Source organism: Mustela nivalis, assembly GCF_964662115.1.
Source record: "Mustela nivalis genome assembly, chromosome: 10".
In the NCBI taxonomy this organism is placed as follows: Eukaryota; Metazoa; Chordata; class Mammalia; order Carnivora; family Mustelidae; genus Mustela; species Mustela nivalis.
Window position 1 is genome coordinate 434,513 of NC_139029.1, and position 14,450 is coordinate 448,962.

The window sequence follows — 14,450 nt, forward strand, 5'->3', positions numbered from 1 at the left end:
CGGGGCGGGGCCCGTGCTGAGTGACAGGACCGGGGGCGGGGCCGAGGCCCACGGGCGGGTCTCCAAGCCCAGGGCAGTGCGGCGCTCGGCCTCGAGCTTGGCGGGGCCCGGGGCGGGAGCAGCCCCTCCCTGACACCGCCCGCGCCGTTCGCCGGGGGTCTGGCACTCCCCAGGAAGAGCCCGGGGGCCGCGGCTTGTTCCGAGTCAGCCTGTGCTCCGCTCGAGGCGCCCCGGTGCGGGTTCGGGGCGGGTTCCCCGCAGCCCCTCCCTCGCCCCCTCCCCAGGAGAAACGAGGCCCTGGAACGCCGGCCGCTGTGTCCTCGCGTCTGGATTTCGAAATTAATCGGAATCTCGGTGGTCGGCGAAGGCAGATTGTCAGATTGGTGTTGCTCTTCTGTGTGCGTCGATAAGGGATCGATATCGAGGCCGGGCGCGCTGGGAGAGAACCACGTTCCCGCGCGCACGCCCGGCGCGGGAGCCGAGCGCGGGTGAGGAGGGGCTCGCAGCCCGGGCCACGCCCCCCGCAGCGGAGCGGCGCCCTCCAGGCGTGCACCCCTGCACCCCTGTACGCCTGCACGGCTGCACCCCTGCAGCCCGCCTTCCTCCAGCCCTGCCTTGAAGGTTGGGTCCTGTTAACAAAGAGCAGGTGGGATCTGTTACTTTTTTATCTCAGTTGGACAGTCTGCTACTTGATGTGGTGATTGTATTCAATGCATTGTTTTGGTTATTGATGTATTTGGGTTTCTTTCTAAAAATAAACTTAACTTTTTTAAGAAGGGGGCGCCTGGGTGGCTCGGTCGATTAAGTGTCCCATTCCTTTCTTTTTTTTTTTTTTGAAAGATTTTATTTATTTCACAGACAGAGCCCAAGCAGGGGGAGCAGCGGAGGGAGAGGGTGAAGCAGGCTCTATGCAGAGTGGGGAGCCCGATGTGGGGCTCAGTCCCAGGACCCTGCGATCATGACAGGAGCAGAAGGCAAACACTTAACCATCTGAGCCACCCAGGCGTCCCTAAGTGTCCCATTCTTGATTTCGGCTGAGGTCTTGATCTCGGGGTCTTGGGATCAGGCCCACATGGGGCTCCCGCCTCAGCACAGAGTCAGCTTATCCCTCTCCCTCTGCTTCTCTCCTCTTCGAGCTGTCTCTCTCTCTCTCAAATATAAATACAATCTTAAAAAAATTTTTTTAACTAAAAATTAAAAATGAATAATTTTTTATTTAAATTCAATTTAATTAACATATAGTGTACTTGAGTTTCAGAGGCAGAGTTCAGTGATTCATCAGCTGCATCAGCTGCATCCCTGCTCCTTCCATCATGTGCCTCCTTAATGCCCCTCCCCCAGTTACCTTGTGCCCCTCCAGCCACCCTGTTTCTTCCCTAGAGTTAAGAGTCAAGGGGCGCCTGGGTGGCTCAGTGGGTTAAAGGCTCTGCCTTCTGCTCAGGTCATGATCTCAGAATCCTGGGATCGAGCCCCGCATCAGGCTCTCTGCTCAGTGGGGAGCCTGCTTCCCCCCTCTCTCTGCCTCTCTGCCTACTTGTGATCTCTGTCTGTCAAATAAATAAATAAAATATTTTTTTAAAAAGAGTCAAAATAAACTCTATTTTATTTATTTATTATTTTTAAAAAGATTTTATTTATTTATTTGACAGACAGAGATCACAAGCAGGCAGGGAGAGAGGAGGAAGCAGGCTCCCTGCTGAGCAGAGAGCCCGATGTGGGGCTCGATCCCAGGACCTTGGGACCATGACCTGAGCCGAAGGCAGAGGCTTTAACCCACTGAGCCACCCAGGCGCCCCTGGGTCCTTCTATTTTTACTCTCTTGAGCAGCCTCCACAACGTTTTCCACAGTGGCTGCACGAGTTTGCATTCCCACCAACAGTGCAGAGCCGGGTTCCCCTTTTCCCACGACCTCGCCAACACTTGTTATTTCTAGTGTTTTTGATTCCAGCCATTCTGACAGGTGAGGTACTAATCTCATCGTGGTTTTGATCTGCATTTTCCTGATGATTTATGATACTGAGCATTTTTTCACGTATCTGTTGACCATTTGTATGTTTTCTCTCTCTCTCTTTTCTTTCTTTCTTTAAGATTTATTTGTTTATTTGGGGCAGGGGGAGAGGAGCAGGGGAGAGGAAGAGGGAATCCCAAGCAGACTCCCTGCTAAGCACGGAGCCCCACTTGGGGCTCCGTCCCACCTCCCTAAGATCCTGACCCCGGCGGAAACTGTAGGCAGACACTTGGCCGACTGTGCTCGCAGGTGCGCCCGTGTGCGTGTTCTTCGTATTTGGGCTTGCGAGGCTGGCTTACGCCACTGCTGCCCTCCAGGGGCCTCCTTAAGTAGCAGGTGTCAGGATTTCCTCCTTTCTGAGGCTGACTAGGAACAGTTCCCTTGTATGTTGTATCAGGGCTCTCCAGGGAAACGGAACATAGGTACATACACATGCGTGAAGTGCGTAGGGACGATAGGAATTGACCCATGGAGCTGCGGACGCCAGGACGCCCCACAGGCTGCCCTGCGCAGGCTGGAGACCCGCACGACTGGTGGGGTGGTTCAGTCGGAGTCTGAAGCCCAGAGGGGCAGGAGCACAGATTTCTGGTGGCAGGAGAAGATAGACATGCCACTCAGGCGGAGAGTAAACTCATAAACTCATTCTTCCTCTGCCCTTTTTGGTTTTACCTGGGCCGGCAACAGATGAGACAATACCCACCTGCCTCAGCGGGGACGATCTTCCTTACAGTTTCTGGAATCAGAGGCTCCTCTCTTGCAGGGACACTCTCACAGACACGTGCAGAAGTAATGTTTTGGGTGCCTCGGCCCGGCCAGGCTGGCGCCTGTCATATGCACGGCATACTCGTACACAGCGTTTTGTCTCCGCATCTGCCCGCTGCTGTGCCTTTGCGTTGTTTCTACCTTTTACGTGTTGTGGTGATGCCGCACGAGCGCGGCCGCACGGTGTCTGTTAGGGACTCTGCTCTTCGGTTCTTTTAGGTACTGACTTGGATTTGCAACTGCTGGGACATGCGGCCGTTCCGTGCCTACTTTCTAGAGGATTTCCCCGGCTGTTTGTCACGGCAGGCGTAGCGTCCACACTCCCACCAGCTGTGCGCGGGGGCCCGATTTCTCCACATCTTCCCTGACACTTGTTGTCTGTGTATTTGATTGTGGCCATAACGGGCATGAAATGATAGATGACTGTGGGCTGACGTGCGTTTTCCCGGTGATCTGTGATGTTGAGCGTCTTTTCATGTGTTTCTTTGCCACGTGTGTTATCTTTTTTGGTAAAATATTCAAGTCCTTCGCTCACTTCTGAATTGGGTTGTTTATTTTTGTTGTTGAGCTGTAGGAATTCTTTACATATTCTGGATATGAATTGATTATCGGGTGCCTGGGGGGCTCAGTGCATGAAGCCTCTGCCTTCGGCTCAGGTCATGTCTCGGGGTCCTGGGATCGAGCCCCGCATCGGGCTCTCTGCTCAGCGGGGGGCCTGCTTCCCCCTCCACCTCTTCTTCTGCTCGTGCTCTCTCTCTCTAATAAATACATAAATAACCCCTTATCAGAGATGTGATTTGTGAATATTTCCTTCCCGTCTGTGGGGTGCCTTCTCACTCTGCTGATGCGGTGCTTCGATGCACTGTGGACATTTAGTTTACACTCGGGTCGTAATCTGATCCTCCTCTGGCTCCAGGGTCGGCCCCTGGGAGCTCTGTCAGGCGGCTGGGTTTACTTTGATGACATTACTTGCTGCTTTTCTTAGGCTTCTGTCTTCTTCCCGGTGTTCTGCTGGGTTCGTTACATTTTCTTTATTCTTTCTTACCTCCACAGATATGGAAGTTATACAACCCATTTCTGGTACTTTAGCGGTCGCCTCAAAGTCCTGCACAGACTTCCATCTCCGTCAGCGGCTCTGGCCGTCCCTGAGCTCTGCGGGGACCTCTCGCCCGCGCGCCATCCCATCTGCTACGGTCCCTAGTCTAGAACTGGGGTTTGCTTTACCCCTTGTCCAGGCTGGGCTCGAGCAGACCCTGAAACAAAGACTCACGACTAGGACATGGATTTTTTCTTGTAGTTGTAGGAGGTAAGACGGTGAGGGTGGGAAGGGGGTATTCCTGGGGCTGAGCGGGTGACACTGCGGACAGCGGACGGGGCTCAGAACACTGGGACCCTGACCGTGTCGCGGGTACAGCGCCGTTGCTGGTGGGCGAGGCCGCCGCTGCGGGCACCACGCAGAGTGTGGGTCTCAGACCGTGGCCTGCCCCGCGCTGGTTTAGGGCGTCTCAGGCGGAAGCTGCCGAGGAGGGGCGGCCACGAGAACCACTGGTATGGGTAGAGTCTCCCGCCTCCCACGGCTCCCCTCAAAGGAGCCGCTGGGGCTGCCTGTGCTCCCCCAGCTCCTGCCAGCTCCGCCCATCGGTCCCTTCAACCTTTGCTGTCCTTGAGCTGTCACACCCCGCTGGGTTACGCGGCCGCTGACCCCTGGTTGTCAGGCCTAGTGGCGAGGAGGGAGGTAGAGGTCCTGACGGGGACAATGTTGTCCGGGGGTGGGGTGGGGTGAGGAGGCCTCCGAGGTCTATTTCCGCTGAGGCTGGGGGTGCGGCTCTTCCCAGGGAGAGGTGAGCAAACCCTGCGGGTGCAGAAGGTTTAGATGGGTCTGGGTCTTAGAACTGAGGGGGACAGCCCCCTGGGGGCAAGGTCGCACCTTCCCCTAGCAGCGTCCTGCCGGCAGGTCAGGTGCTGGAGCTGCCGCCTGGTCTCTGGGCCTCCTCCTGCCCAGTCCAGGACGGTGACCGCGGCAGCAGGTGAACCCCCGAGAAGGAGTGTGTGCCCGTCCCCAGTGGTGCCCTGTCGCAGCCGGCCGGTGAGGAATCCGTCTCTAATACTCCTTTCAGTTGTACGTTGGGTCCTACGGAAGCTGACCCCGAGATGGAGTCTGGGTACAAGCTGTGTGCAAGGGGTCAACCCCAGAGACAGGATGGGGGGCAGGATCAGGCAGAGGGAAGGCCAGCTGTGCTGCCCGAAGCCTCGGGCCAGCCATGGGACTCAGGCCGCATGAAATTACCCCTTCAGAAGTTCTAGCTGGGGCCCCAGCGGCGGGTGAATTGGGTCTGCACCTGAGGCTGCCCGAAGGGTGGAGGCCCTGTGCCGTCGTCTCGCTGGGGACTCCCAGTGCCAGTGTCTCTTCCAGGGAGAGGTCCCTGGGGAGGCCCTTGCTGGGAGGGTGGTCCCGGGGGGTCCAGACGTGGATGCCCAGGTTCTTGGAGCGTACCGCCTTTAGTGGCCTCTGTGTCAGTCAGAATCTCCAGGAAAGCAGGCCAGCGGGAGTGGGAGGGAGGGAGTGAGGGAAAGAGGTGATTCATTTTAAGGCATTGGCTCCCGTTGTGGCGACTGTGGGGCTGGTGAGGTCAGAGGGCTGAGACCCAGGGAGGGGCGGATGTTCCAGTTCGAACCCAGTGGCCCTCTGAAGCCGAATGCCCTCCTCCTCAGGGGAGCTTACTCTTTTTCTCTCGAGGTCTTCAACTGATTGGGTGAGGCCCAGCCACATTGTGAGAGTCATTTGCTAAATGCAAAGTCTACTGATTTAAATGTTAATCACATCAGGGGCGCTTGGGCGGTTCAGTCGGTTAAGTGACTGCCTTTAGCCCAGGTCATGATCCTGGGGTCCTGGAATCAAGACCTGCATTGGGCTCCCTGCTCCTTGGGGAGCCTGTTCCTCCCTCTCCCCTGCCTGCCACTCCTCCTGCTTGTGCTCTCTCTCTCTGTGTCAAATAAATAATAAAATATTTTTAAAGAATAAATAAATGTTAATCACATCTAAAACCTTCATGCAGACTACATTCATTGCGGCCTTAATCACAGTAACAAAGAAGTGACAGCAACCTGACTTTCCATGGACACGCAAGCGGATAAACAAAATGTGGTTTTCCCACCCAGGGACATATTTATTCTACCTTAAGAAGGAGGAATGCAGGGGCGACTGGGTGGCTCAGTGGGTTAAAGCCTCTGCCTTCGGCTCAGGTCATGATCTCAGCGTCCTGGGATGGAGCCCTGCATGGGCTCTCTGCTCAGCGGGGAGCCTGCTTCCTCCTCTCTCTCTCTCTGCCTGCCTCTCTGCCTACTTGTGATCTCTGTCTGTCAAATAAATACATAAAATCTTTAAAAAAAAAAAAAAAAGGAGGAGGAATGCTTGGGCACCTGGGGGGCTCTGTTCTGTCAGGCATCTGACTCTTGATTTCAGCTCAGGTCACAATCTCAAGGTTGTGAGATCGAGCCTTATGTAGGGCTCTGCACTGGGCAGGGAGCCTGCTTAAGATGCTTTCTCTCCCGCTCCCTCTGCCCCTCCCCCCTCTTAAAAAAATAGGAGGAAGTGCTGACACCTGTTAGAGCATGGAGGGACCTTGGGGACATCATGTTCAGTGACCTAAGCCAGTCCACAAGGACAAAACCTGTAGAAGTCCCCTTCTAGGCAGGAATGGGGAAGAGTCAATGGTGGGCACCAGGGGTTGGGGGGTGGGTGTTTAATGGGGGGTTTCGGTTTGGGAAGATGAAAGTTTCGGAGACGAATGGTTGTACAACCGTGTGACTGTGCTCCGTGCTCCCGAGTGTGCACTCACAAGTGGTTAGGATTGTCAATTTTGTACGTGTTTTTTTTTTTTTTTAACCACAAATTAAAAAAGAAGATTGTGGTATGTAACAGGTGTTCAGTAAATGTCCTTCCCCCTGAGTAATATTTCATGTTGATTTCGCCACTGTAATCAATAAATTATGAGAACAAACCCCTCGTGTGGACATTAGGCTAGTGCCTGCGCCGGGGTCCCGGCTCTGCATGGACGCATGAGGTCAGCTCTCCTGCCCGCTTTCTCCTCAGGCCCCCGCCCTGCCTCGCCGCTGTTGCCCGCTGGCTTCCTGCCTTACATGGGGTGCTCTGGGCTTGTAGATGGGACCAGTTTATTGAAATGTTTCGGACTCCTGTTCTAGTTTGAGGTTTTCAAGCAAAGGGAGCGGGACACAAAACCTGAAACCAGGCGCAGAGAGCAGCCAGGGCAAAGGCCGTGGACCACCCTGCAGACCCGGAGCCAGCTTCCCCTGGGCCCTGGGCCCTCCGGCCTTGGGCCTGCCGCAGCCATCCTATTGGTCAGCACAAATCCTGCGGCCTCAGCAGCTGGCCTGGGCCTCCGTGGGGAGCGGGAGGGTTCAGTCACTGGCAGGCCCAGAGCTGAGCTGGTGGGGACACGGCCGCCTTCACTGGCTCAGATCACCAGGCAGTCGTGGACTTGGGCAGGCGTGTGTCTGCGTGACTCTGGGGGGCCGCGCACAGGTGTGAGGGTGTTAGGTGGGGGCACCTCTCTGTGACTGTCCCTGGGGGGAGCTGGAGGCAGGGATGGAAGGCGTCCCCTCAACCCGCGAGCCTCCGAGCCCTGTGGGTCTTGCGCTCCATGCCAGGGTGGGAGCCAGGAGGCCCTCAGGGGAGGGGAGGGTCGGTGTGTGCGTCTGAGGGCCGAGCGCGCCTGCGGAGCCATGTGTGTGCTCTTCCGTCAGCTGCCACGGAGCGGCCTGGCCGTGAGGCTCCCTCGGGAGCCGGCCCTGCTGTTCTGAGTGGAAGGGAGGGTCAGGTTTCTCTGAGAAACCCCAGAATAGCCCCTGGCTGCTCAGAGGAAACCTGGTCTGGCCCCTGGTAGCCGGTCTGGCCCCCTGGTCCTGCCCGCCTCACCCCCTCTCGCCGCCTCCCCGTGTCCAGCTGTCTGCCCCCCGCCAGCCCCCGAGTGCAGACTAGCAGCCCCTTCTGCACAGGGCGGCCAGGCCAGGCGATGCACGCGTTCCTCGGCCTGTTTCTAGAGACCGCTCACGAAGCACTGGGCCCACAGGAATTGGGGGTGTCACGGGGCCAGGGTGAGCACTCACACCGGAGGACAGGCTGTGTGAGGGTCCCGTGGCAGAGCGGTAGAAGGGTAGCCAATGTGGGAAGAGATTCGAGGAGGCTGACACGGTGAAGAGGGGACAGCAACAGGCAAACGCATGTCTACTCCGGGCCTCCCCGGCCACCCGTCAGCCCCTTTCCTGCCCTTGGTCCTCAGCGCGTGGTGTCTGTCTGGGCTCTGGCTCCAGACACGGAGGCTGGGGCAGGGGCCTTAGCTGGGACCTAGGGTCCGGGAGGGAGCTTCAGGGTGAGGGGGTGTTCCGGCCAAGGAGGGCCAGAAGGGGACCAGGTGGGGAAGGGCCGAGCCTGTCCCAAAATAGGGCCGCAGGACCTCCTGGCCATACAAGGATCTTGGAATCTGGACTCTGGGGACCCCAGGCAGCTGGGCCCAGCTAAAACGCAGCTGACACTTCTGCCCCTCGTCTCTGGTGCCACCGCAGTGTTCTCCCAGCAGTGCTCTCCCAGCCGGCCGCAGACATGGTAGGGCTGCTCCTGCCCCGGCGGGGTCCCTGGTGGGCTGGCTCGGGCGCTGGGAGCCGTGTCGGGGAGGAGAGAGGACGGGACGGGGCTTCCAAGCACAGGCACCCGAGGGTGTGGGTGCCTCTCTGGGAATCGAGGGAGCAGTTCGGCAAGGCTGGAGGGAGAGGGAGGAGCCGGCTGCTGATGCGACTGTCTGTCGCTCTGCTGGCCCGGGGACGGGGGGCGCCCTTTTGAAAGCTGCCATGACAGTGGAGGCGGGGGAGGCCAGCGGGTAGACTATCGGCAGAAACGCCACAACCGGCCGGGGTCCTTCACCCTGACCTGGGTCATGCCCCCGCCACGGCACCCTTCACCAGTCCCAGAGACAGGGTCCACCTGACGCTCCGCCACATGGCTGGCCTGAGCCTTGGTGTCTCACACCTGGCCTCTGGCTCTCGGGTCCTTCCCCTGAAGCCGCCTGACAGAGGGCCGTTCACCCCTGCCGAGCCTCCCCAGTGCCACCTTGTCTGGAAGCGCCCTGGGCTGCGGGGGAGGGGGGCTCCTTCTTTAACCCCACACCGTGCAGGGCTGCCAGGTGGAGGGACAGGGCGGGGTGCCACGCGTGCTACGACCGCCACCTCCCTCGGACCGAGGGGTGGAGGCGGCCCTGGTGCAGGTGTCCTTGCAGACGGAGCGCCTGACAGCGGAGCAGATCAAGGAGTACAAGGGCGTCTTCGAGATGTTCGACGAGGAGGGCAACGGGCAGGTGAAGACCGCCGAGCTGGAGCGGCTCATGAGCCTGCTGGGCATCAACCCCACCAAGAGTGAGCTGGCCTCCATGGCCCAGGACGTGGACAGAGACAGTGAGGCTGGGCAGGGGCAGGCCTGGGTGGGGGGAGCCGCCCGGGAGTGCGAGCAGGGAGGGCCGCACCAGCTCGCCCTCACGCTGCCCGGCCTGCGGCCTGCTCCCTGCAGACAAAGGATTCTTCAACTGTGACAGCTTCCTGGCCCTGATGGGGATCTACTGGGAGAAGGCCCAGAACCAGGAGGGCGAGCTGCGGGCCGCGTTCCGCGTCTTCGACAAGGACGGCAAGGGCTATATCGACTGGAACACGCTCAAGTAGGGCCCGGAGCCGGGCGGGGCGGTGAGGGCCGGAGCCGCGGGGGCTGCCACTCAGTGTGGGGGCCCGGCAGGTACGTGCTCATGAACGCGGGGGAGCCCCTCAACGAGGCGGAGGCTGAGCAGATGATGAAGGAGGCCGACAAGGACGGGGACGGGACCATTGACTACGAGGGTGAGTGAGGGCCGGGCCTGGGGGCCGGGCGCCCGGGCCGCCGGCTCACCTGTGCTTCTGCTCCCAGAGTTTGTGGCCATGATGACCGGAGAGTCCTTCAAGCTGGTCCAGTGAGCAGGTGCTGTGGCCCTGGGAGGCCTGCCCGAAGGCCGTGCCTGCTGCCGCCCACCCTGCCGCTCAGCGCCCCGCCCCACCTCTGGCCAATAAACACTCCAGCCGCACAGATGCGTGTTTCACTGTCCCTCCGTAGCCCAGAAAGGAGGGGCCGGCAAAGACTGGGGACTGGAGAAAGGAGAGGGTTTTCCTCAGGCAGCCACGGCACAGGGCCCGTCGCTCCTGCTGTGACATCCGGCACCACCCACTGCCCAGGCTCTGGGCTCTGGACACCAACCTGAAAGCCAGACTGGGTACAGGTCGAAGCCTACCCCTGGCCCCTCCGCCTGCACCAGGCAGTGGCGGGGTGGCTGCTCACAGGCCCCTCCCAGAGCCTTTTCCTAAAGGTGGAGATCACTTCGGTACAAACTTTATTCTCTCCAAAAAGCTGGGGGTGTCACCGCCAGCCCCGAGGCTCGGGCCTCTGGGGTCAGGGCTGAACGCAGCAGCCCCCGTGTGCGTGCCGAGTGAGGTTCATGTGTGCGGCCCACGCAGGGCCAGCTGGCCGGGCGGCCTGGCGTTACACAGCAACGAGGCCAAGGCTGCAGCGATGTGCTGGCCTTCCCTGGGGAAGGCCGGCAGGGGTGTGCTGGGGGGTCCCTTCTGAGCACAAGGTGGCTGGCACAACTGGGAGGTTCAAGAGAGTTTTCCTCTGCTTCTGAGGGCCCAGGACGACAGCCAGGGCCGCTAGGGCATTGGAGCCGGCTCCTGGGGCCCCGCCGACGTCTCTCGGCCTCAGGCCCCAGGGGGAAGATGGGGTTACTGAGAGGGCGGTGGCTCTTCCTGTCTGGGTTTGGCCATCTTGACAGCTTCTTCGTAGGAGGGTGGCAGCTCAGGGGCATACAGGCTGTAGGCAGGAGGGGTCATGGAGTCGAGGTCCAGGTCCCCAAAGGGAAGGGGCAGCCGCACGCCCAGCGGGTACTGCACAGAGCTATAAGCTGCAGGGAACCAGAGTGCGTTTGTGGGGATGAGTCTGCTCTCACCTGCCCCCCGCTCCCCCCTGCAGGGGGGCAAGCCAACAGGTGAGGTCTGCAGGCACTCACAGGTCACAGTGCTGTGCACGGGGCTGTCACTGTCCACAGGGCTGACCGTCAGGTCACAAGGCTGAGGTGTTGGTGGCAGGTGTGGCCGGCTGTGTACCCGTTTCCGGAGGCAGCAGAATCGGACACAGCTGGCTGTGACCCCACACAGCAGCAGCAGCAGGACAGCGAGTAAGATAAGCCTGTGCAGGGAGGAGCAAGACCCTGCCACTGGACTGACCCCTGGCCGCTGGGCACCCGCTCTCCAGGGGCAGTCGTGGCCTGACCACCCACGACAGGACAACGGGCAGGATAAAAGAAAACCAAAGAATGTCTCTGCAGGCCAGAGACCTCCTTCCAGGCCAGAGCTGGGCCTGAGGAGCCGGCTAGTCCCTGGCACCCTGCTGCGGGGCCTGCCCTGGCTCTCTCCAGGGCTGGCCACAAGTACCTTGGGCTCACTCCCAGGACACACTGTCCCAGGCCATCTGCACAGTCCTGTGCCCAAACCAATGGCCATGTTCACAGGGGCCTCCTGCAGGGGTGAGCAAGGAGCGGGTGGGAAGCGGATAAGCAGGCCATGAAGGGAAGTCCCGCCAAGGGCCTCGGTGCCCAGAGCAGTCCCGGACTGGGGCAGGGCCCACAAGAGAGGCCGCCCTGGTGCTGGGGGCAGGAGGCAGGGGTCAGCCCGGGAGGCTGCTGAGGGCCCCAGCGCCTTCCCAGCAGCGCCAGGAAGGGGGCAGTGCCGGCGCCAACTCGTCCGTGGAGCTAGGAGGGGTGGGGGTCTGGTGGGGCTGGCCAGGGGCGAGCGCCGCGGCCTCCACTTACCCCACGTGCCACAGGCTGCTCCAGCGGGCCTGGGGCGGGCACCTGCGGGGACGGCGACACCTGGAGCAGGCGGGGCACCAGCCGGGCCGACGGCCCCGTCCGAGCCTCCCCCACAGGGCGGGGCCAGGCCCCGGCTCCCACCCCCCCGACTTACAGGTCCGAGGGGTCGCAGCTGCCGTCCGAGAAGCCCAGCGCCACCTGTGGGGACAGGGGTGAGCCCGGGCCGGGGCGCGCCGAGCGCAGACCCGCCCCGCGGTGCCCGAGCCGAGCGCCGGCGACCCACCTGCGGCAGCGGCAGGAGCGGCGGCAGCAGCAGGAGCGGCGGCAGCAGCAGGAGCGCCCGGGAGGCCGACGCCCCCACCACCATGCTCGGCGCCGACGCGGAGCGGGACCCCGCCCGCCGCGCCGCTTTATGGAGGCCCCGCCCCCACAGGCCCCGCCCCGGGCGCGTGGGCACGCCCAGCGCCCCGCCCGTCGGAGGCCGGTCCCGCGGCCACACCCCGGATCCCCTGGCCCGAAGCCCCGCCCCCAGGGGGGTACCGTCCCTCGAAGCCACGCCCAGCGAGAGAGCCCGCCCCACGGCCCCGCCCTCCACCCGGGTCCGCCACGTGGGCGCGCTTGGGGGGGTCCCTGGGCGCCGCGTGGGCGCGCTTGGGGGGTCACCGGGCGGAGGGAGGGGCGTGTTGCCCTCGGCGGGGGCGCAGAGCCGGGTCCCGGCCGGGCCAGGCCTGTGGTGCAGAGAGGCTCGGTGCGCCCGGGCTGCACGGGGTGTGGCCTAGAAGTGCGGTGGCGCTCGCCCCCGCGGCGCTCAAGGTCAAGGGTGCGGCGGCGAGGGTCCGGGGCGCTCCCAGCCTGGTGCGGGGCGGCATTTACTTGGCTCGCGTGCGCGGGTGCCGACTTTCTGGGGCTGCCTGGGGCTGGCCGGGCGCCGGCCCCCCGGAGTTGGGGGCGGGCCTCTGCCGCGCTAACCACCTTTCCAGATCCGCTCGCCTTCAAAGACGTGCCCAAGCTGGGGCGTGTGGCCTCTGTGGTCCCCCGGCCTGGGGTCACAGAATGCCTGCTGTCCATTCTGCCAGGAAAGCCTGGGGCCTTCCTCCCCCCGCTCTTCTCACCAGGCTAGCGGCCCTGGGAGCTTGCGTCCCTCGGGCCTCCACTCCACCATCTGGCGGGCAGGCTAAGGGAGGGGGTCAGCACTGCAAGGGGCAGGGTGGCCGGCCTTGTCTGGCCAGGGCGAGGAGCCGCTACCCTTGACCTGTCTTTTCTTTTTTTTTTTAAACGTTCGTCTATTTCAGAGAGCGAGTGCGCGCTCCTGAGCGTGAGCTTGGGGGGGCGAGAGGGAGAGGGAGCGCCGCGGACTGGCCGTGAGCTTGGGGGGGCGGCGGGGGGGCCGTGCGGAGAGCCGGGGACTCGCCATGAGCTTGGACCCTGCCTGAGATCATGACCTGCGCCGAAGGCACAGCGTCAGTGGCTTAGCCAGCCACCTAGGCGCCCTGACCTCTTCCTTCCCTCCTCCCTTCATCTAAGTTTGTATTTGTTTGAGAGAGCAGGAGCAAGAGAGCACTGCAGGAGGGCGGAGGGAGAGGGAGACACAGACTCCCAGATGAGCAGGGAGTCCGCCGTGGGGCCCATCCCAGGACCCTGGGATCAGCGGAAGGCAGGTGCTTATCCATCTGAGCCACCGAGGCGTCCAGACCTGTCTTTCTTAGGTTGGGTCTTCCGCCTGGATCTACCAGGCACCTGCTCTTTGATCTCGCTTGATCCTTGCCCGGGCTTTGCCCTGAAGCTGTTCTGCACCTCCCGGAGGTGCCACGGCAGTCCAGGGCCCCTTCTGCCCACTGTGCTCCCGCCAGGCTGCCTGAGCTTGGATCCTGGTCATCCTCCCTCCTCCTCCCTCTTGCCTTTAGTGGGTGGCAGGGATGAGGATGGGCAGAAGTCCAGCCAGTGCCCAGGAGCTCAGGCAGGGCCTCGGCCAGTGAGTACCAGGGCCTGTTAGCAGGAGAGGGAGGCCAGGGTTTAGGAGAGGGGCTGCTCCTCTCGCCCACCAGCCAGAGGAGGAGGCAGGGCCGTGCTCTGCAGGGAGCGCCTCCTCCTGGGGCCTGGGTTTGGCCTGGGGTGCTGGAGCCTGTCTTCGCCTCTCATCTGGTGAGAAAAGCTTGGGCTTTGGCTGGCCAGCCCCAGGAGGGCACAGACAGAAGTCCTGCAAAACTCCACTATAGGGTCACTGTCACTGGCCTCGGGTTAGGGAGATGGCAGTCTTCCAGGCATGAAGGGCACCAAGGAACTGGGGTTAGGACGGTGGCTCCAGGCTGGTGTCCTGGAGTCTGTACCCAGGAGAGCCCCCAGATGCATCCCACCCTCCTTTCCTGCTAGGGAAAGTTGCATGTTCTCTCCTGCTGCTGGCCGGCGTGGGCGGGGGTTCCTGGGCTGGGCATGCTGTGTATGGAGGGGCCAGACTGGATGGACTCTGTGGAGACAGTGTCCAACCAGCACTCTCCCGAAGGCAGGGGCAGGGGCTGGGGCAGGGGCTGGGGCAAGGGCACATTCTGAGCTCCCAGGAGTGCCGTATGGCCTGTGGGGAACTCTACCCTGAAGGACCGGTTGGAGCCCAGAAGGCTGAGCCTGGACTCTGTCCAGAAAAGTGGAAAACATAACTCATGCTCTGGGCCTCACTCTGGACTCCAGCGGGACACTGCGGGGCGCCCTGAGCACAAGGGCCGCACATTTGCTCCCTCCTTAGGGTCATCAGGGATCCTGACACTTGGGAGGGACAGAGAATCCTAAAGGGT

At 61.6% G+C, this 14,450-nt stretch overlaps 2 protein-coding genes across 11 annotated transcripts; one reads left to right on the forward strand and one right to left on the reverse strand.

Moving 5' to 3' along the window:
* Window positions 1-17: 17 nt before the first annotated feature.
* On the forward strand, window positions 18-9,888 carry CALML6 (calmodulin like 6). Of its 9 annotated transcripts, none has more exons than XM_082686279.1 (8): window positions 18-646; window positions 2,089-2,257; window positions 2,990-3,175; window positions 3,824-4,729; window positions 5,043-9,235; window positions 9,348-9,492; window positions 9,567-9,667; window positions 9,735-9,888. In XM_082686279.1, exons 5-8 carry the CDS (start codon window positions 9,112-9,114, stop codon window positions 9,779-9,781), a joined length of 417 nt encoding a protein of 138 aa, XP_082542405.1. In that variant the 5' UTR covers window positions 18-646; window positions 2,089-2,257; window positions 2,990-3,175; window positions 3,824-4,729; window positions 5,043-9,111; the 3' UTR covers window positions 9,782-9,888. The 9 variants fall into 9 exon arrangements, with proteins under 9 accessions (XP_082542405.1, XP_082542407.1, XP_082542402.1 ...); XM_082686281.1 differs by adding an exon at window positions 1,849-1,960 and having other exon boundaries at window positions 18-398; window positions 2,089-3,175; XM_082686284.1 differs by having other exon boundaries at window positions 29-646; window positions 3,824-4,076; window positions 7,861-9,235.
* A 286-nt stretch (window positions 9,889-10,174) lies between these two features.
* On the reverse strand, window positions 10,175-12,087 carry TMEM52 (transmembrane protein 52). 2 transcript variants are annotated; one of them, XM_082686273.1, is made up of 5 exons: window positions 11,948-12,087; window positions 11,819-11,862; window positions 11,665-11,706; window positions 10,864-11,042; window positions 10,175-10,758 (listed from the first exon to the last, which is right to left on the reverse strand). In XM_082686273.1, exons 1-5 carry the CDS (start codon window positions 12,029-12,031, stop codon window positions 10,580-10,582), a joined length of 528 nt encoding a protein of 175 aa, XP_082542399.1. In that variant the 5' UTR covers window positions 12,032-12,087; the 3' UTR covers window positions 10,175-10,579. The 2 variants fall into 2 exon arrangements, with proteins under 2 accessions (XP_082542399.1, XP_082542400.1); XM_082686274.1 differs by lacking the exon at window positions 11,665-11,706.
* Window positions 12,088-14,450: the final 2,363 nt, after the last annotated feature.